This window comes from Moschus berezovskii, chromosome 1, assembly GCF_049115385.1.
Source record: "Moschus berezovskii isolate FMDL1 chromosome 1, NW_MosBer_1.0, whole genome shotgun sequence".
In the NCBI taxonomy this organism is placed as follows: domain Eukaryota; kingdom Metazoa; phylum Chordata; class Mammalia; order Artiodactyla; family Moschidae; genus Moschus; species Moschus berezovskii.
In genome coordinates this window covers 124,213,256-124,238,766 of record NC_142460.1, presented here as the reverse complement: position 1 = coordinate 124,238,766, position 25,511 = coordinate 124,213,256, and the positions used below count along the sequence as shown (strand labels likewise).

At 33.6% G+C, this 25,511-nt stretch overlaps 1 protein-coding gene across 2 annotated transcripts in view; it reads right to left on the bottom strand.

Moving 5' to 3' along the window:
* Positions 1-20,678, bottom strand: part of BCHE (butyrylcholinesterase) — a 95,232-nt gene extending 74,554 nt beyond the window's left edge. For both annotated transcript variants that reach the window (XM_055410476.2, XM_088839329.1), the window contains exons 1-2: positions 20,560-20,678; positions 12,399-13,923 (exon numbers count right to left, since the gene is read on the bottom strand). In XM_055410476.2, the coding sequence (XP_055266451.1) occupies positions 12,399-13,923; positions 20,560-20,674 (1,640 nt within the window). In that variant the 5' untranslated portion in view covers positions 20,675-20,678. The remainder of the gene's footprint in view (positions 1-12,398; positions 13,924-20,559) is intronic.
* Positions 20,679-25,511: the final 4,833 nt, after the last annotated feature.

The window sequence follows — 25,511 nt, the reverse complement described above, 5'->3', positions numbered from 1 at the left end:
TTCACAGTTCATGTATTGCTGAAGCCTGGCTTGGAGAATTTTGAGCATGACTTTACTAGCGTGTGAGATGAGTGCAATTGTGTGGTAGTTTGAGCATTCTTTGGCATTGCCTTTCTTTGGGATTGGCATGAAGACTGACCTTTTCCAGTCCTATGCCAATGCTGAGTTTTCCAAATTTGTTGGCATACTGAGTGCAGCACTTTCACAGCATCATCTCTCAGGATTTGAAACAGCTCAACTGGAATTCTATCACGTCCACTAGCTTTGTTTTTAGTGATGCTTTCTAAGGCCCACTTGACTTCACATTCTAAGATGTCTGGCTCTAGGTCAGTGATCACACCATTGTGATTATCTTGGTCATGAAGATATTTTTTGTACAGTTCTTCCATGTATTCTTGCCACCTCTTCTTAATATCGTCTGCTTCTGTTAGGTCCATACCATTTCTGTCCTTTATCGAGCCCAACTTTGCATAAAATGTTCCCTTGGTATCTCTAATTTTCTTGAAGAGATCTCTTGTCTTTCCTATTCTGTTGTTTTCCTCTATTTCTTTGCATCGATCGCTGAAGAAGACTTTCTTATTTCTCCTTGCTATTCTTTGGAACTCTGCATTCAGATGCTTATATCTTTCCTTTTCTCCTTTGCTTTTTGCTTCTCTTCTTTTCACAGCTATTTGTAAGGCCTCCTCAGACAGCCATTTTACCCTTTTGCATTTCTTTTCCATGGGGATGGTCTTGATGCCTGTCTCCTGTACAATGTCACAAACCTCTGTCCATAGTTCATCAGGCACTCTATCTATCAGATCTAGTCCCTTAAATCTATTTCTCACTTCTACTGTATAATCATAAGGGATTTGATTTAGGTCATATCTGAATGGTCTAGTGGTTTTCCCTACTTTCTTCAGTTTGTCTGAATTTGGCAATAAGGAGTTCATGATCTGAGCCACAGTCAGCTCCCAGTCTTGTTATTGCTGACTGTATAGAGATTCTCCATCTTTGGCTGCAAAGAATATAATGAATCTGATTTCGCTGTTGACCATCTGGAGATGTCCACGTGTAGAGTCTTCTCTTGTGTTGTTGAAAGAGGGTGTTTGCTATGACCAGTGCGTTCTCTTGGCAAAACTCTATTAGCCTTTACCCTGCTTCATTCCATGCTCCTAGGCCAAATTTGCCTGTTACTCCTGTTAACTCTGTCATTTCATTCTAATATAACTTCGTGAAAGACTTTTCATGGCAATCCTACAAATATCATCACATTCCACTCACTTCAGGCTCTAGGTTCCTAATTATGCTTAATATTTTTTCAGAACTCTGGTCACTATAAAATTTTAATATATATATGTTAGTTGTCTTTTTCCTTCTATTAAATTGTATGGCCCCTGAAGGTAGAAACTTTCTCAGGGATTTTTTTTTTCCCCTCTAATGTTTTGCTTTTCCTTTCTTTCATTCCTTGAGTGTATTTTGATGACTACTGTATTCATATCACCTAAGTAATACTTGGTTCATGTAAGCTTTCAGATATGTTAATATTTGTTGAATGACTAAGTGGAAGAATGAATAAACCAATCAACATAATGACCCATCTAAACAAACAATATTAACTTGTGATTAGTAGGTCTATAAAAGATGCAAACTTTTATTATAAGGAATTTCATAAAATGTGTAATTTTCCTATTTTATAAATATCAAACCAGCAAGAGCATGTTTGGCATTATGACTTTTAAGAAAAATATGAAATTCTAACATTTTGATATAATTGGTTTATTGTTTTATAATGGTTTATCAGATAAAATATAATTTATAACTAGTATTTTAAAATCTAGTCATAAGACAGATATTATTATGTATCAATTCATAAGTAATTAAATTTAATTTGCATAAGATAAAGATTTAATTGCTTTTACATAACAGAGGTCTGTGGAAAAGTTAATATTAACATTTCATATATAAAAAAATCTACAGACTATCCCATCAGGTTAATAGTATTTATCATGCTAATGTGAAGGTGTCCAGGAGGGATATTAACAAGCAAAAAATTTAAGAGAGTAGAGTTATGCTTGTTAACTCTGATCTTGAGTGTTATTGACTTGGGAGAAAAATTGCAGCAAGAATAACTTCTTGGAACTTATCAATCTAACCAAACACATTTTAATAATTTCTGATTTTGGAACAGTCAGAAAAATATAGTATTTTAAACATCAAAATATTTAAAGCCACATTCAGTTTTTTTTTGAAGTTGTTATTTTGTACCTGACACATCCTTTGAAGTACTGCATTTATATGTACATTCCTGAAAATATGACTTTGATTTTTAAAAAATGATTAATTCTAATTTCAGATTGAATAGAAGATTTACAGGCAGATTGAATGTTATAATTTTTCCAAATACACAAAAATTTTGGGAAAACTCAGAGAACAAATCACATTAATCTAAGTAAATTGATTGTATACATATGATTTTCCATGTTTTAATGAGCTCCCTTAATACCACAGTACTTCAAAACAGTCAAACATTTTTGTAGATGTAGTAGCTCTTTGGGGAATCTGGTTTCTCCTTTCATTCCACTGTCACTGATGGTAAAATATGACTGCACTCTGAAACGGTTTGCAAGTCATCTTCCGTACATTTTAAGTTGTCATGGAACATAATTCTTCCTTTTCAAATAGGTTACACTAACACAAAAATGGGCTCCTCTTGTGGCTCAGCTGGTAAAGAATCCTCGTGCAATATGTCAGACCGGGGTTCGATCCCTGGGTTGGGAAGATCACCTGGAGAAGGGAAAGGCTACCCACTCCAGTATTCTGGCCTGGAGAATTACATGAAATGCATAGTCCATGGGGTCACAAAGAGTCATACACGACTGAGTGACCTTCACCTAATGCATATATATGTACATATATTTAACCTACATATATAATATATTTGTTAAACTAGGGTATTTTTAGGAATATTGCAGACAACATTTATTGTTTTATTCCCAGCTAATTCCTCAACTAATTCCTAAGGGGGAGAAAAGTATTTGAAGTGATACAACACTGATGCATTCATGATAACAATAAAATAAATCCCAGAGGATCTACACCCTGACCTCTTTGTAAAGTCATCAAAATGTTCCAGTAAAGTTAATTACGATAAGGCACCACAAATAATTATAGAATCGGAGGGCAAGGACTTTTTCTCTGAGTCTGGAAGCCACATGAACTATTATCTGTCAAAAAATCTAATTACAAGCCTGATAATAATTGGACTAGATGGCCAGATGAGTCTTTCACAAACTTAAACTTGTCTCTGTTTGTCATGATGTTTAATTTTAGTTTATTCTCTGTCCTTACCTCTGTAACATTATCCAGGCAAGTATCAGCATGCTAACATGTTAAAATTATAAGTTTGTAACCAAATGCATTTCATAAGCATATTTAATGACTGCTTTCAATAATTCATGGTGAAGGCAGCCTGGTGAATGGATAATAGAAGGAAATGAAAGTTAATAGTCTTGAGTCATAGTTAATCTTTATTCTGTCACCTATTAGCTCCAATTCACTATTCTTCTATGGACCACACTTTTCTCATCAGAAAATGTTAGATAGTGTCATCATTTCAGCAAATTTTCATTCTAATAATAGCATACATATATTTCATACCTTGTCAATTTAATCGTACTGTCCACTTTTAAAACTATCTTCAACTGCTACCCTTTTAGTATATTTAAGAAATCACTTCTTAAAAGGTATATTGTAATTAAGTCCTAGAATATTTATTTCAAGTTGAAAAAATAATAAAAATAAACTTGTGTAATTTTAAAATTAATTTCTTGGTGACAGTATATGAACTCTATCAAATGAGAACAGATACACACTAAATCCCTATACAGAGAATTAGAATAAAGGAGCACCAGTTCTCCACTAACATTTTCTTTTTAACTTTTCTTCAGTTTTTCTATTACCTTTTAAAAATATAAAATGATTCCAGGAGATGAAAAAGAGAATATACAAAGAAAACAGATTTGTTTGAAAATTAACTGGAATTGAAGTGTTATTTCAATCACTTTATTTCTTGTGTCATATATATGTAAACACAAGAGAACTACACCTATTAAAAACTAAATATTATTAAATCAACTTTACATAAATATTAGAAAATAAGCATATTCTTACTAGTATAATGAAGTTATGGAAGTACATGTGTAATACCCATCTTATATATATCTGGAATATAGCTATAAAGTTCATTATTTTAGAAATCTGGCAAATCTGTAAATTTCTGATGGTTGTAATTATAATTTAGTACACAAAAGCAAGCCTATTTTAAATTACAACAACTATTTGAAATAATCTTGTGCACTAAGAAACTCTGACTCAGCATTCATTTAATCTCACCTACTTTCCAGGACAAATGTCATGAACTATTCATATTTATTTTATACAGATCAGTAAACCAGGGGACTGAAAGTTTAGTAATATATTTTTGTTCTTATGTAAAAAGTAGTTCCTCACACTCCAAGGGAATAAATAATAAATAAATAAGACACATGAGGATAACAGCAGGTATACTGCTGTGAGATTACTAAAAATACTTTGCTAAGTAACTTTTTGGTGTCATGACATCAAAATAGGACAAAAAGTATTTGTGTCATACCACTTATTTCTGACAAAAAAAAAAAAAGTATTAGGAAACATTAACCAATTTAGAGGATCCTGAATAAAAGAATTCTCACCAAAGAGAAGAAAGTTAACTGCCTCAATTTTGTAGTTTACTTTTATTTGTTTGAAAACTTGACTAATGCTGAGCTAGGAAGTTAAACAATTGTACATTTGGGGGAGGAAGCCAAGTTTAAACTTAGATAAGAATAGATTGAAGTAGTTTATGCTTGGTAGGGGAAAAACAGAATTTTTTTAATGAAATAGAGGAACGCAGTTTCCTGTCAATGATAAGGTTTATTTCAACACGTCAATAAGGGAGGTATATTTATAGCCTCATTTTTTCAGATAGGAAAACACAGTAAGGGATGTTAAGTAACTTGACTGAGATTATATATAAAGGATCCCTAGTAAGATTAACCCTGGACACGTCAGGGCTATCACTTATGATAGGGAAGGCTATGTAACTGCACTGTGAATAGCTCTACTTGAGGCTGTGCCCTGGAGGAATTCTGAAAATAGAACCCAGAGAGAACACAGTAAACAAATGATGCTCTGCAGCAGCAGGAGGCAATTGGAGGGGTCCAGGAATAACGATCCTCTATCTGACGTTATACTACTAATTGTATTTTGGCTTATTTTCCTCCTTTAGCTGTTCTGGTCTGTTTGACAAATCAAGTTTGATTTCACCAATTTCCTGTATCACTGAGGCAGTGCTGAAGATACATCATTAAGTGCTGGTTAATCTAATCTATTGGTCATCAAGGTATTGACTAGATGAATAACTGATGGATATATATATATATGATATATTGATATTTTAATATCTTCTGTTATAGAATACTGGGTGTGATGCACATGTGGACATGCCTGCTATTTGGATCTAGATTTAAGTTCATTTTTAGAGATGGGATTGAGGGAAAAGCAAAAGCAAGCAAAATGCATATAGGTAGTAATTCCAATTAGCTAAGGCTTAAGTTATATTGTATATATTTTATAAGGAATTTCAAACCTTGCAACTAAAGATAACCAAATTCAAATACTCTTCAGTGCTTTCACAGGATAACATTTTTTTTATTTTTGCAAAGAGATGAAATTTTAAAAGTTTTTTTTTTTTTTAACCTTGGAAATTGGTGTTTTAAAAGTAACTGGAAAAATGAATTTCATGGAACTGAATGAAATACATAAAGGTTAAGATTCTCTTAAAATACAAACGGGGTTGGGTTTTCATTGTCATCCATGATGGAATAATTGAAACTGGATTAACTGTCCCACCATAAACAAGTATATACTGGACCAAAAGCAAAAAACAAAACAATAAAATGACGAGTTTCAGGAACTGGATAACAGGCAACACAAATCTATGTTATTTGAGAGAAGAGGAACTTCAAGGTGAGGCCATGTTTACTGTGATTACTCACATGAAGATAATTGGCTGTCCAAGATGCAGGGAGCTTGAAACTAAGCAGAGTACAGTAGCTTCACTGAGGCTAAAAAACAGAAAATATGAATTCTGGGGTATCAAAGTAGCTAGAATCTGTGGGACAGGTCTCCCTGCACATCTTTGGCTGAGGCCTGGGCTGAATATATTCAGAGCGAGAACATGAGAGGCTGGGAATAGAGAGAAGATACTGCATGGCTGAGAGCAGAAGAGATGGGACAGCTGGAGAGTGAATAACTAGTATAATGTTGTCAACACTTTGCTTTCATCTCATTTACATGCAGGCCAGCTGAGTTGAAGGCCATAACTTCAGAGTAAGGAGACCCAGTCGATCTCTGCCATGGTGCGTGTGTGTGCTCAGTCATGTCCGGCTCTTTGCGACCCCATGGACTGTAGCCTGCCAGGCTCCTCTTTCCATGGGATTTACCAGGCAACAATACTGGAATGGGTTGCCATTTCTTATTCCAGGGGATCTTCCTGACCCAGGAAGATTGAACTCGTGTATCTCGCATCTCCTGCATTGGCAGGTGTATTCTTTACCACTGCACCACATGGGAAGCACTATCTCCACTCTAATAGACACAAAACAAGTAATTGCAATATCTTCAGTGAAAACAGACATTAGTTTAAGTTTTGCCAACTTAAAGAGTCTATAAAATATTTTGGACCTTTCATGGATTCACTCAAAATATAAAACCAAGTCTACACATACTTCAGACAAATTGAAATATATATACAACCCTTAACTGAACTGTCTGGTAAAATTAAAAACAACCAACCATCATTCAGTGGAAGCATATATTCTTCAGAGAAAGCAAAAATAATATCGAATTTCTGCTGTATCATCCACAAAGTCTAGTACAAATGTGAAAATTTCTAGACATGCAAAGAAATAGGAAAACAGTACATGAACCTATCAACCATACATTGAATGAGCAACTTAAAGCAGCTATTTTAAATATGCTCAGAAACTTAAAGAATAATATCTTTAAATAGAAAACAGGGAGGAACTCAGCAAAATAATGAAACTATTGAAAAAATTCAATTTGGAAACTAAAATAAGTGAAATAAAAAATTCATGGTTACCTTCAGTCACAGATTGGAGATGATAGAGAAAGAGTCATTGAGCTTGTAGAGAAAATTTTTAAATGTATCTAATTTGCAAATCTGATGAAAAGACAACAGAAGCTTAGTGACCTGCGGGACAAAATTTAATAATCTAGTGCATTTATAATTGGAGTTCTAGAAAGAGTTGAGAGTAAGAATGGGACAGAAATAATATTTGATGGAATGCTGATATAAATTTTCTCAAATATGATATTAAAAATTACTGAGAAAAAGCTTAGCAAACATCAGACAAAAACAAAACAAGAAAAAATCTCTAGACAAAGAAATCATTCTTGGAAATACCATGAACAAACAATTGAAGCCAAAGATAAAGAGAAAATATTGAAATCAACTAGAGGAAAAAAATTTTCACACTGTATAGAGAGGACAATCATACAAATAAAGGTTCACTTTACATCAGAACTGAAGAGACAAGAAGATAATGGAACATACCTTTAAACTAACGAAATAAAAAGAAAAAAAAGATTAAACCAGAAATCTATCTTAAAAAAAAATTCAATTGAAGGAAAATAAAGGTATCTTCAGATTAAAAGAGAAAAAAATGACGAGAGAATTTGTAACTCTTCAAACTGCCAATGAGAAATTCTAAAGGATGTTTTTTAGCACAAAGGTAAACAATTCCAGATGACAATCAGAATACAGAGGAAGGGCCAAGAACACTGGAAATGGTATATGCCCATGGAAATTTCCAGGCAAGATTCCTGGAGTGGATTGCCAGTTCATTCTCCAGATCTTCCCAACCCAGTGATAGAATACAGGTCTCCTAAATTGCAGGTAGATTCTTTACCATCTGAGCCACGAGGGAAACCCCACTAAATACACAAGTAAACATAAAAGACTATGCTTTTTATTTTATGAATTTACATTGATATAACTTGATTGTAAAAAACAAACACAATTTTAAGAGATATTTTATACTATACATTGCATAAATGTAGGACAATATAAAAAATAAGGAGAATACATGAAACTTCATTGTTAATTTCTTATAGTTGTGAAGTAGTTAAGAGTAAAATGGAAAATAGGAAGCATGAATTGTTTAGAAAGTGGGAAATGTCAGCAAAGTAGGTCAGTATTAACTCTAAGTAGACAGTTATAAGTGAAACAATTTTAGTGTTAAAATAAACACTGGGGAAAAAATTAAAGACAAACTAAACATCCATAAAAAATACAATAGCATAAACATTAAAGAAATAAGAGTTGCAAATGAGCAATCAGAAGGATGGATTAAAAAGAGACACAGATGTATAGAACAGTCTTTGGGACTCTGTGGGAGAGGGTGAGGGTGGGATGATTTGGGAGAATGGCATTGAAACATGTATATTATCATATGTGAAACTAATTGCCAGTTCAGGGTCAATGCATGATACAGGATGCTCGGTGCTGGTGTGCGGGGATGATCCAGAGGGAGGATAAGGAGAGGAGGGAAGTGGGAGGGGGCTTCAGAAAGGGGAATTCATATACACCCGGGGCGGACTCATGTCAATGTATGGCAAAACCAACCAATATAATATTGTAAAATAATTAGCTTCCATAAAAAAATAAAATAAGTAAATAAATAAAATGCTTATTTTACAAAAAATAAATAAATAATTTCCTTTGAAGGGTTTAGGACCCCAGTAAAAAATAAAAATAGAAAGATGGTAGATTTAACAAAACACATTGATAATTATACTAAATGCCAATTGGGTTAATCATGCTAAGTCTAAGAAAGGTTTCTTTTTTTTTAATTAGATGAGTTAGAGTAGAAGGATGGAACAAAATATATTGTGCAAACATAGCATGAGAAACTTGATGTATCTCTCTTACTATTAGGCAGAGTCAATTTCAGGACAGAGACATTTCAAAATGATAAAAGTCAACTAGTTAGGAATACATAATCCTAAACGTACATAGAATTAATAGTACAAATTTAAAATAGTAAAAGGAAAATTAGTAGAATTAAATGGAGAAATAAGCAGAATCACAATTATAGTCAAAGATGTTAATACCCTTCTCTCAGTATTTAAAATAAATAGACAAAAATATTAGAAGACCTGAGAAATCATGGACTAATTAATTTACAGAAAATATCATATCAAGTAAGAACACACATTCTTTTCAAGAGTACATAAAATAATCACCCATATGAATCATATTCTGGGTCATAAAATAATTCTCAACGTATTTCAAACCAGAAAATCTTGAGTAGAGTCTCTAACCAGAACTGAATTAAATTATAAAGCAACAACAAACTATCTAGAAATTATCCTGATAGCTGGAAGTTAAATCAAAGACTACTAAACAACCCATTGGGAAAATAAAATATCACAAAGAAAAGTTCAAAATTATTTTGAACTTAGTCCTAATAAGAAATATAACATATACTAAACATTATTTAAAGAGAAAAATACATTAAAACATTTTATGAACCATGTACTTGAAAATTCACTTTCCTGAATGATAATTACAACTCTTATTTCTACTTTTTACTTTCTTTATGTGTGATTTTGGGGTTATATGGGAGTAAAAATCTGTAGTTTCCCAATCTAGGCATTACTGACATTTGGAATGAATAATTTGTTGCTGGGGGACTATCCTTAATGTTGTAAGAAGTTTGGCAGCATCCCTGGCCTCTATATAGCTAGTACCCACCCCCCACCCCAGCCCCGTTCCAGCAGTAATAAGCAAAAATAACTCCAGATATTATTAAATGTCCTTGGTATGGGGAATGGAGGCAAACCAAAGGGGAGCATCTCCCTGGGAAGAGAACATCAAACATCATGTTTGTGGGAAAATGAATGTGAGTGGATTTCCAAACCCAACACTTAAACCAACTTTGTTACCATGGAGTTTATTTAATCATTCTAAGCTTCTATATTTATTACATAGGTATACTTTGAAAAAATATAGCGTACACCAGGAGATTAACATTATGTTTGCCATCAAGTCAAATCTCAATACATCTGACATATTATTATCTCTGTCCAACTGTGCAAGCATGGACTATAAACTCACTGGTTAAAATGGTATCTTGCTGAATGTTATCTATGGCTGAACTACATTAAAAAGTTTAATCTTTATGGTTTTAATCTTGTTCATGTGAATTTATTATTATAATAAAAATTTGTGAACATTCATTTATTCCCTATTAAAATATGCTAATCATAGAAGTAAATTAGGATTAAACAATCTTTTATTCCATTAAGTATCAAATATTCTCTTCTTTGACCTGTTGCACTCATTTGACATAAATATGACCATTATTTCACCTGGTTCTGTGTTCTCCATTGTGCAATAAGAAAATATATATTTCTTGATAATTTAAACATGTAAGATATAAAGTCTTTTAAAAATTATAGGCATCAATAATTTGAAGAACTATTGATGTTTCCCTTAAAGTCCCTTAATAGTCACCTTAAATTATTTATAATCTCTAGAATTGTCAGACAGAATTAAAAACATACTCAAGTGATTTAATCTGGATTAAAGCCTTGAGGGAGAGAGCAGAATGAAATATACATAATTCTAAAGCAGCTCTAGAAATAAGATGTTCCTCGTTAAGCAGAAATTTAGGCTGATGTTGAGAAGGTGCAATATATTATACAGCTACAGATAATAGCCTGCATATCTTTAAAAAAGTTTAACTTGTTCTTACTGAATCTAAATATTTGTTAAGTGGGACATATACCAATGTCAGTACTTCAGTGAGTATTCAATAAAACCACAACTTCTCTTTCAAGAAGTTAGTTCTTAGTCTAGTTTAGGAGGCTCAGAATACAATGAAAGATAACATTTAGATACATGACTGTCAATGGTTTCTCTGAGTGTAAAACAGGTCTGAAGCAACTACAACTGTTAAAATTAAAGATACTCTGTATGAAACATGTAATTGGTCAAAACTTAATAAAATAGTAGGACTTGTGTCATTAAAAATCAGAGAGGTAAATTTTCTAAACAGGGCATACAGCAAGAACAGGCTCTAAGGTGTAGTTAAATTTGAAATCTTTGATATTCATGAGATAACTCCTCTACCAAGGAAACAGGTACTGGGGAGAATGGGTTGTGGCAAGGTTACAGAAGCATCTTAATGCCAGATGGAAAAGTTTTAGCCTTATATACAGTGAATAAGTGTCAAAACATTTTAAGAGGAATTATATCATACAGGTACTTTGTAGAGAGATACCTACAATAACATGAAGCATCAACACAATGAATTCCAAATGGAGGATGGAAAAGAAAACCAGAAAGAAAATCATTCCCCAAATTCTTTTTGATTATAAAGACAGGATGACATATTGGATTAATGCATCAATCAGTTTGTGAGTTTCTATAAGCATTTTTCAAAAAAAGAGATGCCCCAATTTTAAATATTTTGGTTATTCTCACTGATACAAACTGTTTCAGTGTATAAAATTCAATTTGAGGTTACACACTATTACAAAATCCTTATTTTTTTTACACATGAAGTATTAAAACATAGAAAATATATTGATATTAAAAGAACTTTTTTACTCTATTGAAGGATACTATCACAATATTTATAACATATGAGGGAAAATATGTTTTTATGTAATGTCACCCTTATGACTACTCAAGTGGAAAACAGCTTAGCTAAACAAGATGAGCCTTGCAGCTCTTGTTCAACAAAGGTTACCTAAAACCTCTGAACAAACATATTAGGTAATAAAAAACGTTGATAAAATGTCAAATTCTGTATTTTGAGTAATGTGAGGGCCAACCCTAACACCATCCTGAGCTTTGATTTTCCTGTGATGGTATGTCTTTCTTTGAGTATCATGTAACTGTACCACTGCTTAAGAGCATGAGAAAAAGAGAGATATTCCTGATCCTTCTTAAACCTGTGAATGCTGTGAACTTTTAAGCTGAAAAATACTTGACAAGGTGGACATCTTATTTGCAAGGTGGACATCTAGTTCCATACAAACTTTGGCAAGCGTTGTTAAAGTACTTTATGGTGCTTTGGAAATGAAATCAGAAAATATTTTTCATAAATGTTCTTTGATTATTTCTTTTAAGCACTATGTTGGAAGGGACTGAAATGTACTACATAATGAAAAACTAAACCAGCTTAAGGTGTGAAGAGAATAAATAATCAAAATGTTTCTGTACCTTGAATGAAGTCTACCCTGGGAACCATGCAAAGCTAAGCAAAACAAAACAAACAAGAACAGTTACAAAAATTGGCACTTACCCATATTTTGCAAAATTTGCCCAGCGTTTCATAATGGATCTACTAAAAATTTCCTCAGCTTTTGTGTAATTAACTCTTCTTTCCAGTGGTAAACCAAAGACAAACTCAATCTCATAACCATGCATCACTCCCATCCATTCTGGCCAAGGGAGTTTGGAGGATCGGTGCTCGAAATAGTAGAAAAATGCATTGTTTCCCATATCTGAGAACTTTTTGGTGAACTCCAAAGCAGGACATATGATATTATAATCCCCAACAACATCATCCAAGGCCTCACGGTAGTTTTCAGCTCTCTGATCATCTAACCAGTCCATGTAGTGGAAAAGGATCGATTCCTTTCCAAACTCACTCAGTCCTGGAAAAAAAATTTTTAAACCTTCTTGAAATTCTTTTCTAGTTATAATACTGTTGTTATCTTTGCTGAAACCAGGAGCACCATATACTAAAAATGCTGTCCCTTCATCTTTATTAACACCCACCAAGATCTGGGTTTTTTTGAACTGTCCAAGTTGGAGTAGTGTGTCTGGAATGTCAGTGAGAAAATCACCATCCACAGTGGGACCAAAATTTACTGATAAGAGCGTACCAGAGGGGACAACAAACACTTCATGAAGAAGAATCTCCTGGGGATCTTTATTTCGAAGACATTTGATTATCTCAGTGTCATTTTCTCTAGAGCAACCAATAAATTTAGCTAAAGTTAATGTTCTGTTCCTAGCTTCATAGAGAGATGTCACTGCCCAAGGAGCATTAGAGGATCCACTTTGCAGAATAGCTCTGGTAAACAATGGGTGGCTTTTAGGAGAAAGTAAATGAAGGCTAACTGAAGCTGCTCCTGCACTTTCTCCAAAGAGAGTTACACTTTTAGGATTTCCACCAAAGGCTGCTATATTTTTTTGGACCCACTGAAGAGCCAACTGTTGATCAAATAGACCCACATTCCCTGGTGCCTCAGGATTTCCTGGTAAAGCTAAGAATCCAAGGGCACCCACTCTATAGTTCATTGAAACCACAATAACTCTTTCAACCCGTGCCAGAAACTTGCCATCATAAACATGCAAAGATGATGTTCCAGTCTGAAAACTACCACCGTAGATCCATATCATTACAGTAGCATTTTTTGGTTTAGGTGTTGGAATCCACACATTCAGATATAAACAGTCTTCACTGAGGTCAGTGTTTGGGTTCCACATCTCTGATCCAAGGAAGCCTGGAAAACTTTGATCTGTGTTCTGATAACAAGAATTTGCATATTTTGTGGCATTCCAAATATCAGGCCACTTGGTCAAGGATTGTGGCTTTTTGAATCGTAGTCTACCAAGAGGTGGCTGTGCATACGGGATTCCAAGAAAGGCTGTTACTGTGCCACCAAGTACTGCCAAGCGCATCCCCCTGACTTTCCCATTCTTCGTGGTAATTATGATGTCTTCTTCAGTGTGTGATGTCTCAAAGAGTACCCAGAGCAGAAGGAACCGCAAGACAAAGCTGATGTATATGACTGTACTCCGGCTCTGCATACTGGTTTCTGCAAGAGAGGTAAGCAGGAAGTTATAACAGCTTCATGCATCTAATGTTATATTTTATTGATGATAACTAACTAAAATTTAGCAGTTCTTATTAATCTTGTAAATTATGAAAACTAATTAATCTGTTACTGCTACAAACAATAGAAAATGGTTGGACATATTTCATTTTTCAATTTAGGAAAGAAATGAGTGAAATAGAAATGGAAAAAGAAATGATTTCGATTTGAAGAGATTCATTTACAAACCTCTGTAAGAAAGAGAGATTGAGTATTTTAAGGAGAAAATTTGTCCAAGGTGTAAGTGTGTGTGTGTGTGTGTGTATGACTTTATCAGGCATTAAGTGGCAGTCTATTTATGACAGATATAGTAGATTAAATTTCTACCATGGTTAGGGGAAGAAATACAAGCTCACATATTCTCTGGAATATATACAGTTCAATATAATCATGGCTGACTTGCTCTTGACAGAGCTGTGAAGTAGGTTAAGAAATTCTAAGGATCTTCAGACTTCTATTACTGTATTTTTCTGTTTCCACAGTCCTATCTGTGGTCCCTTTTGCCTTAGTGGTTTTTTCCTCTGTATAAGCATAAGCATAGTGTAAGGTCAGAAGAGAATTTGGACAAGCAATTCATAAAATGTTAAGTAACAAAAAAATACAGTAGCTGCCATTTATCCTACAAATTGTGAAAACAAACAAATCTTCTACCACTATAAAGGTCTACCAGAAAAATCAGATAGAGAAGACTGAATATATACCAGTCCTTTGGAACCGAATAACCATGAAGAGTTTTTCTAGCTAAATTATATTGTCAATGAAGAGACTGACTGATAATGTAATGTGTGGATGAGGAAATCAATTTAAAAGAAATTTTACACTCAGAGATGACTCAATACATGTCTTAATCTGTTAATTTATTAAAGCATATGCAACTGCTGCTGCTGCTGCTGCTAAGTCACTTCAGTCGTGTCCGACTCTGTGTGACCACATAGACAGAAGCCCACCAGGCTCCCCCGTCCCGGGATTCTCCAGGCAAGAACACTGGAGTGGGTTGCCATTTCCTTCTCCAATGTGTGAAAGTGAAAAGTGAAAGTGAAGTCGCTCAGTCATGTCCGACCCTTAGCGACCCCATGGACTGCAGCCTACCAGTGGCTCCTTCATCCATGGGATTTTCTAGGCAAGAGTACTGGAGTGGCTTGCCATTGCCTTCTTCAAAAGCATATGCAACTAGGGAGGTTAAATGTGTTAGCATGGTCAGATTTGCTTATATTTTGGTAGTGGACAGTGAAATAAGAGGATTAAAAATTGAGGAATTACTGGGAAAAGTGGGGGAAGCAAAAGTAATCTTTGATACCTGCCAAATCATCACTATTTGACATTTAATGAAATAATATTTATTTAATAATATGAAAAGAACATTTGGGGAAATCAAAGTTTTATTAAAAATTCATAATGCACAGTTGAGTTTCTTTTCAATAAAACAATTTAAATCATATTCTGAAACTCTAAGGGACAAAGGATAGAAAAATGTAATGCAGGTAACATCTGAAAGAACTAATATCTTTATACAACTGATAAAAAAAAGAAAATCTGATTAAAATTGTCAAATACAAACACTGATTCTCACCCAAAAAACAATAGCAAAGTTCCATACATGTACAAAAATTTTCTTCATTATGTTTTGAGAGTGTAATAATAAATCCAAACTATGTGTCGGAGAAACTAATCCTGTGAGCACTGCGAATTTGTATTAGATTTTTTATTTTTTTTCTTAAATTTTAGATTGTCTTAGAAGGCAGTGATTTAGACACTACCTTTTAAGATAACTGTCTTAGATCTATGATCCTCACAGTTAATGAGCCTCATTCACCACTGCTCATAGGAAAGCTAGTAACCAACAGGTATTTTTTGATCCCTCAAAATATCTGAATAAACTAATCCATTGTATACACTACTTTGTTCAGTGTACAGTACTTATAGATGTATATCCACTTCTACCTCTATCTCCGTCTCTTTGTCTATGATTATGGCTATGTCTATATTTATATATATTTAATTCTAGTTATATCTGCATGTTTATGCATATATACATATATATTTATACATAATGATTGCTATAATAGTAAGGCTTTAAAAAATCAAGCCATGAGATTTTTTAGCTCTCAATTTTGAAATAAATGACTCTTTATTACCAATAAAATATACTGTTGAAGTATATAATATTTTAACACTATATATATACTATTATGAAATTTAGATATTATAGTCAAATGTAATTTTTTCCTAAAAATAATAAATATAATGTCATGGTATATACTTTTGCCTGGAAAATCCCATGGACAGAGGAGCCTAGTGGGCTACAGTCCAGGGATCGCTAAGAATCGGACATGACTGAGCGACTTCACTTTCACTTTTCTCTTTCATGCATTGGAGAAGGAAATGGCAACCCACTCCAGTGTTCTTGCCTGGAGAATCCCAGGGATGGGGGAGCCTGGTGGGCTGCCATCTATGGGGTCGCACAGAGTCTGACACGACTGAAGTGACTTAGCAGCAGCAGCATGGTAAAGATTCCTGTGAATTTGACACTTGAGGCTTCTCTGATGGCTCAGTGATAAAGAATTTGCCTGCCAATTCAGGAGCCCTGGTTGAATCCCTGGGTCAGGAATATCCCCCGTAGAAGGAAATGGCAACCTATTCCAGTATTCTCACTTGTGAAATCCCATGGACAGAGGAACATGGGAGGCTACAGTCCATTGGGTCACAAAGAGTTAGACACAAATTAGTGACTAAATAGCAGCAGCAGTAGCAAATTTGACACTAATAAAATTTTATATTTCAGAGAGTTAGTTTTAGAGATACTACTACCACATACTAGTTTTATTTTTCCCTCTTCTGATAAATCCTAAGACATTTCTTCTAAATAATTAGAAGTAGGCATTTGGCCTAGCTCAATCAATCTCTACTGAGTCTAATAAAGATTGTATTCTTTTTGTTTGGTTTTATATAAACCATATAACAGATCCTGATAATTTTTGGTTTCTGACAGTTTTCGAACTTTCATTCTATTGTTTATTAATTTTATTCCATAGCGAATATAAAATTACTACCAACATATTTTGCATTTGTATGTAATTAATAAATATAATAATTTTCATTGCATGTATTATGAAAGGCTACTATAACATCCAAAAGGTTGTAATAACATTCCATGTCACTTAATTGATTTATATAAGTACTTGTATGCTTTTATTTATATTTTGTGCTAAGTAGAACTTAATGTTATATAATATGATTTATATGAACAATAATCTTTCAACAGTGATATCTTTGAGTCATCATCTTGGTATTAGTAATATTAAGTACTTACACCTTGTAATTGTAAATAATGTAATTAGTAACATTCAATCATATAAGCCTGTGTTTGTAGCAAGAATGGCAATATAATTCTAATTCACCTTGGTGTTAACCTGTTGGAGTACATTTTAAAAACTATATTATTAAATCTAGGTTTTAACATGAAAATATGCTTCTATTTGCATACTCATTATTAGTGTAGACTAATATGTTTATATTTATTTGCATGCATGCTAAGTCACTTCAGTCATGTCCAACTCTTTGTGACCCTATGGACTGTAGCCTGCCAGGCTCCTCAGTCCATGGGGTTCTCCAGGCAAGAATACTGGAGTGGGTTGCCATGCTGTCCTCCAGGGGATCTCCCCAACCCAGGGATTGAATTCTGTGTCACCTGTGGCTCCTGCATTGCAGGAGGATTCTTTACTGCTGAGCCACTGCAGTCCTTTATTTAAATAAGAATAATTTTTTTTTCATAATCTAGTATTCTCTAGTCTAACATATTGCACTGTAGTTTTACCATTAAGAGATGTTTATGTTTTTAATATACATTATCACATGATTAAGCAATCAAAAAGTAGACAAAGGAGATTAAAAAATGTTATTGCTCTGTATCTCTAAGTGTTTATTAATAATTAAAGTATTCAATAAAATTTCATTTATTCCATCCTATAAATTCTGTTGCAAATTGACTACTGGTACGTTAAACAATTTAAATTCTGAGAACACATAACATGTTCATCACAAGAATGGGGTAAATTTTCATACCAAGGACAACTGAGTAAATGAATTTAGAAATATTTGGCTTAGATCAACTAATTTATTGTAATAATCTTTAATACTTGATTAAAGGCAGAAGTTTTGTTTGGAATTGCAAAAGAAAATTGATGGGAGTGGGGAGGGAGACAAACCTGGAAAATAATGAATACTATAGTGTTCCAAGTTTATCAAATGCTCCAGGACATCAACATCTACTGGCAATTTGGGGAAATTATTCTAAACTTAAAAAAAAAAAAAACTTTCAAAATTAAAAATGTAAAAATTTATTTTCTTATTTTTGCATTTTTAATTCAATTTTGAAAGTAGTATCAACATTTCTTGACTAGTTTTAAAAATATGCAATGCTATAAGATATGAGTATAAGAAAATCATTGATATAAAAAGCTGTTTATTTGCCATATATTTGTCATAATTGGATATCAACCAAATTTTCAAAATAATTGGGCAGTCAAGGACTTATTAAAGGATGGTCAAGCAAAACCTGTTAATAGTTTTTGCTGAATGTAGTTTTATTGTCTTTTAAAAAAAGTTTTAGTAGAATGTATACTTCCATATAAAAATAAAGACTGTTAAAATGGTAGGAAAAGAGCCATCTAGATAATATGATCTAGAACAAGAGCCACTAAAATGTAGATAGTCCAATTAAAACAACTGAGCCTTTATATCAAACCTAAAAAGCTTGTTTTGTTGTATGCTAAGTGAAGCGGGGAATTGAGGAAGTCTGTTTAAAAACTACACCACTGTCTTTCAGGGATCGTTCAGATACCCAATAGACACTAAAAGGATGAATAGATAGAAGACACTATATTAGGTATGAAACACAGATTTATAACTTTCCTCAATTAGGAAAAAATTTTACAAACTTTATTGTGTGAATAATTTGAAAATTTAATATTAGATATCTTGGGTCTTCTTGCAAAGTTCAATCTGTTCTTAGGTTGACATCTATTCATTTATAATTCTCCATTTGGAACAGTTCAATTTTGATAAGAATTAGCAGATTTTGGCAAGAAAGCATTAAAATGAAGACAACATATAATTTAAGCATGTATTATTCATTGTTACCGAGAAATAAATCAAAACAGAAATTAAATCTGTAAATAAGATATCATTTGCTTATATTTTAAAAGCTGAAATATGGAATAGATCCCTATATTTTCTTTTTTTAGCTTTCTTTTTTATTTTTTTAAATCCTGAAAATATGCTAACACATTTACAGAAGACTTTAAAATTACAGAACAAAGTTATGTATAGTTCTACTATATAATACAAATTTTTGTTTCAAATAAATATACTAAGATTTATAGTTGGAGTTTCACCAAATATTTTCTTATAATTAAAAAACTACGGACAATAATATGTCTAGGAGAACAAAACAGAACTTGGCAAATTCAATTAGAAATTTAATTTGCATCCAAAAGACCACTCTATCTCAAACACACAGAGAATTCTAAAGGTTGGCATTTAAAGTAAAAATCATTCTTTAAAACCTCATGTTTATCCTTAATAACTACATAAGTGACATATAATTATATTTATCATAGCTGTGAGGTAGCTCGTATTATGGAAGGCATTATACAGACTAGTAACAGTAACTCCTGAGTTTGTTATTATGCAATATATTCATAAAAAGTTGGAAGGGATAACTTTATTTTGAAAAAATATATAAATAGAAATCATAAATAGTGAAATAATTTTGTTCACATTTCAGTTCACTTTTAATCATTCATATGGTTTTATAAAAACTCAATGCTTAATCCTCTGGTTAAACAAGAATTGATATCAAAATAAAGGTAGATTTACAAAAATATAGGATGAGCAGAAAGTGTGTATTTGCTATTATTTCTGTAATAATAAAAATAACAATGTAAAATACTTTTCTATAAATACACATATTTATAAAAGAGAATAAACAGGGCAAACTAGACAAAAGTTTGTAAATCAAATCAAGAAATAGCTCTTTCCTTTTATATAAAACAAACTTAGACCTTTCTTTTGCAAATTGATTTTGTTAAAGTTTCAGATGGCAAAATGTTAAGTACTCTGTAAAACCAGACAATAAGAGAACTATTCATTTCAAACCACTTTAAAAAAAGAAACAAATAGAGAGTAAGGTTGGTCAAGAAACACTTTTGTTACTCTTTTAAGGAGACATTCACCAAACAGAGCATTTAAGGGTAAAACACAGCATAAAATGTTTTCCCTTAGAGGGTACATTAGGAACATACATTACAGTGATCCCATTAAGTGCTACGGCCCTTTATACAAAGTTGAACAAATTCATTATTTCCTTAGCAATTAAATGGACTCAGTCTGTGTCCCCTGAATAATCAGAAGATTTGATGTATGTGGCTTCTCTCCTCATCTGTCCCATTTCCAATGACTGCCTCCCACAGAGCACCAAAGGGGCACAACAAACACGTGAAGGGATCACATTCCTCCTACAGAATGAGCTTCAGGGTAACTTTCATCTCTACAGGAAGACGTAAATTCAGAGCAACTTACCCGACTCACTGCAACAAAGATGATAAAGTTTGCAAGGAGTGGAAATCATATAATACTTCAGGGAAATGCAGTATGCAGCTGCTGCTCCAGCCTGTAAATTGGACTGCACTGACATTACAATCAACAGTTACTGACAAAGCTCGCGAGAGTTGGCAGCGGCAACTTGATCTAGAAGCAGCCAGTCTTTACTTTCTGACATCTGTTCAGAGGCTAATTGTATGAACGCTGTAGTGATTCATTTACAAAAGTATTACCGGAGTCGTGTTTTACGATTGCAGGCACTCATCTAGAGTGAAGAAATAGAAAGCTACAGTGCAGATGCTGAAATTGAACAGAAAATACACAGGTGTTTTTTTTTTTTTTTTTAATCCTTTGTTTTCATTATCTTTTTAAACACCACCAGAACTTTTAAGGTTTTATTCTCCTTTACGGAATCTACATTTTTCTCATGCTGATTTTGATTTCAATATATATATGTTGCTTTAAAGAAATGTTGTTGAAACTGTTGTACCTTCAGTCTGTCAAGCATGTAGCTATGTTATTATTGTTGTTTACTCCCTCAGTTGTGTCCTACTCACTTTTGCCACCCCATGGACTGTAGGCTGCCAGGCCCTTCTGTCTATGGGATTCTCCAGGCAAGGGTTCTGGAGTTGGTTGCCATTTCCTTCTTCACATGTAGTTATAAAGGAGTGTAAAAAATTAAATAGGAAACTATTCTGTCGATAAAACTATGAACATGAAAAGACTAGTTTTATCAATGAATGAATGTGATATGTATGTCCTTCCATCTGTTATACCCCAACATCCATGTAAATCATACAGATCTCAGCTTTGATAATTTCCTAATTGGGGACCCTGCAGGCAGGCAAGTGTTATAAAAAGCCACAAATTTTCTGCTTGAGACAGGGAAAATAAAATACAACAAACATTCATCACTATACTTTATAGAAAAACATACTTGTCAGCTGAAACTGTGTGAACTCTCAAGGATGTATATGTGTCTTTCAACCTTATCTTTCCTGACTTGATGTTTCGGGCAAATGAAAAAAACACATAATTTTTTTTTTTTTTTTTAATGAACCATTTAATGCCTGACTTCTCAATGCAGTTATATTCTTTATCTCTCACAAAAGATCACTTTCACTTTTAAATCTCTCTCGCTATGGGGCTTGTCATGGACTAACCGGTAGGCATGTAATTGTGGATAAGCCTATTTTTTGTTTTTAAAACATAATGTTTAAGATTTCAAATATGCAAATGTAAGAGCTGTCATTTGTTATTAATTCTGTCTTGTGTCAGTTATTATAATTGGCGGCTTACATAACTTGTCTTATTTTATTTCAACAAATATATGTTAAATATTACTAATTGCATTTTCAGATGAGGACACGAAGGCTCTTAAAGATCAGAAACTTGGCTATATATATATTTTACCACTAGTAGGAATTGCCATCAGAATTTTAACCTAGATTTTTCTGATGTCATTTCATGTCAACTGTTTCCAAGATACTAACCACTTTGGCCTTTTTAAATAATCTTTTCTGGGAAATTTGCTCCTTAGGAGGTATTTATTAGACAATAAATTTCACTGTCACAATGATTTATATTGTATTTAGAATAGTTTATGTAATGACAATCTATTAACACAAAACTTACAGAGTAAATGGTTTATCTAAAGGAATAAAGATTTTTTTTCGAAAACAGTACACTGACAATAACGCAGCGAATAGTAATGTGATGGCATTTCTGTTTAAAATATAGTCATTCTAGTAATCCATGTGGAACAGAGTTCATTAGTTTAATATATGTGCCTTTTTTTCATTGAAATGCCAAATTTCTTCTGTCCAACACAGCTGCACTGCATTGTTCTGGGTTAGCATGTGGTTGATCTTATTCTCCTGCAATTACTGAGCAATGTTTCTGATGTTAGCGAATACAGGAGAACATTCTGCCTGTAGTATCTACACATCACAATGAAAATATATCAGATATTAATATATTTCATTTTCATCTTTAAATAGGAAAGTAAACAATAAAATCTTTTATCCTTATATCTTTAACACATGTTTAAACTGGCTGACTAGCAATGTCAACTGATGACAAAATCTGGCAATTTTTTCTCTTTATTTCATTTACCCTCGCCGTTCCTCAGACATGCCATCCTATTTAATGCATTATTTCAGTGTATTTCTTTTTCCTGTCTTATTGGAGATTTTGTTCATTTCTGGCTCAACATATAGCAGCTACTTTACTTCTGTGATGCGAATATTTTTTCACATGTATCCAGCAAGAGGACTTGGTCACACAAAATGAATTTTGTTTCAAGGTTATTTGGCAAGGGTTGTTCTATCACCTGACAGAACCCTTGAGGGTTCATGATCATACTGTTAAATGTTGAGACTGCCTCCTAAGTAATGCTGCTCAAATACCACAAGAGTGTTTAAATGGTGTTAATACCGCTCAGGTTTTGCAACCATATACGCTAAAGGTCTGGCAAGGCAACCAATATGGTCTTGACTGAACATTTTCAGTTAGTCTATCACACAGACTTTTTACTTTTAAGGTTTTATTGTTACTTAATTACCACTTATCTGGTTGTTTTCTAGATAGCAGGTCTGAAGGAGATTTGAGACAGTGTGGGAAATAGCAATACCACGTTATACATTAGTCTTCATTAGGCATACTCATGCTATGAAAATGCCCTAATCTTTCATTAATACTTTCTTTTTTACAAGAACAATGCCTTCTTTAAAAAAATATGGGTTACCAAAAAAATACCCAATGTTTTATGTATCACAGAGTTGGAAAAAGTCATTTGAAATTTTCCATTTTACTTTTAAAAAAAATCTATGTACATAGTTATAATCAGAAATGTATAAAACAATACTCAATTAGGTTATTACAATTTTCCTTACTTTTAAAATTTATTTCACATTATTAATTTTTATTAAAATGTTTAATAAACCATATTTATGGTTTATCTTTTTCTATCTGCTGCTGCTGCTGCTAAGTCACTTCAGTCGTGTCTGACTCTGTGCGATATACTCATATGTAATTACACCTTTTGCTTTGGCTAATAATCTCAGATATGCAGATGACACTACCCTTATGGCAGAAAGTGAAGAGGAACTCAAAAGCCTCTTGATGAAAGTGAAAGAGGAGAGTGAAAAGGTTGGCTTGAAGCTCAACATTCAGAAAACAAAGATCATGGCATCTGGTCCCATCACTTCATGGGAAATAGATGGGAAAACAGTGGAAACAGTGTCAGACTTTATTTTTTTGGGCTCCAAAATCACTGCAGATGCTGATTGCAGCCATGAAATTAAAAGACGCTTACTCCTTGGAAGGAAAGTTATGACCAACCTTGATAATATATTAAAAAGCAGAGACATTACTTTGCCAACAAAGGTCCGTCTAGTCAAGGCTATGGTTTTTCCCGTGGTCATGTACGGATGTGAGAGTTGGACTGTGAAGAAGGCTGATCGCCGAAGAATTGATGCTTTTGAACTGTGGTGTTGGAGAAGACTCTTGAGAGTCCCTTGTACCGCAAGGACATCCAACCAGTCCATTCTAAGGGAGATCGATCCTGGGTGTTCATTGGAGGGACTGATGCTGAAGCTGAAACTGCAATACTTTGGCCACCTCATGCGACGAATTGACTCACTGGAAAAGACTCTGATGCTGGGAAAGGTTGGGGGCGGGAGAAGAAGGGGACGACCGAGAATGAGATGGCTGGATGGCATCACCGACTCTGTGGACATGAGTTTGAGTGAGCTCCGGGAGTTGGTGATGGACAGGGAGGCCTGGCGTGCTGTGATTCATGGGGTCGCGGAGAGTTGGACACGACTGAGCGACTGAACTGAACTGAACTGAATTTGGAAAAGTGTCAAATGTAATATTGTATAATGTACTTTCAAATGACTAATTATATCAAATAAATACTCTTCACTTTAATTTCATTGCCTGTGTATTGTTTTTTCAATGTACTATAATTTACCTAACTCATTGTTTTTTTGTTCTTGTAAAGTTATCGGAATAGTAACATAAACATAAGCATAACAATTGTAGATATTTTTATACATTTCTTATTTTTCATGGAATAATTAAATCAGAATTTTCAAAAGGTACATGGACTTTTATGGCTAAGACACATATCACCAACTATGTCTACAAAATATCATCAATTTATATTTCCACTGGCAATCTAATGTGTCTTCTTTATGTTTAAAAGACAACTGATTATGTATTTTCCTGTTTCTCCATTTCACTTGATAACCTACGACTTTATATTTAACTATTTTGTGTTACTGTGATCAACCATGTGTTTATCAGTTTCCTGAAATATAGTATTTTAATTTAGACATAATTTCAAAACACTGTAAAGAACTCTCATATACATTTACCCAGATTCATATGAATGCATACTAAGTGGCTTCAGTCACATCCAACACCCTGCGACCTTATGAACCGTAGCCTGCCAGGCTCCTGTGTCCATGGGATTCTACAGGCAAGAATACTGGAGTAAATTGCCATGCCCTCCTCCAGGGGATCTTCCTGACTGCGGGATCTAATTCTTGTCTCTTACACTGGTTGAACTGGCAGGCAGGTTCTTTACCACTAAACCACATGGGATGCCCCCAGATTCACTGCATGCTACTATTTTGACGTATTTTCAATATCATGCTCTCTTTCTTCATGTGAAATATATATACGTATGTGCATATATTGACTATTATTTTTCCTAAATTATTTCAGTGTTATTTGCAGGCATAATTCTCATTTTCTTTGAATACTCCTTTAAAATATATGGAAATTCACCTGCTGCAGATACAAGTGAATTCAGTCAGCAGTATAGTTGCAGGAAGGGGGACCCCTTCTAGGGCCCGAAACTGGACTCTTGTCTAACATTCGGAAATGAATTGTCCAAGGAGACACATGCGCTGACAAAGCAA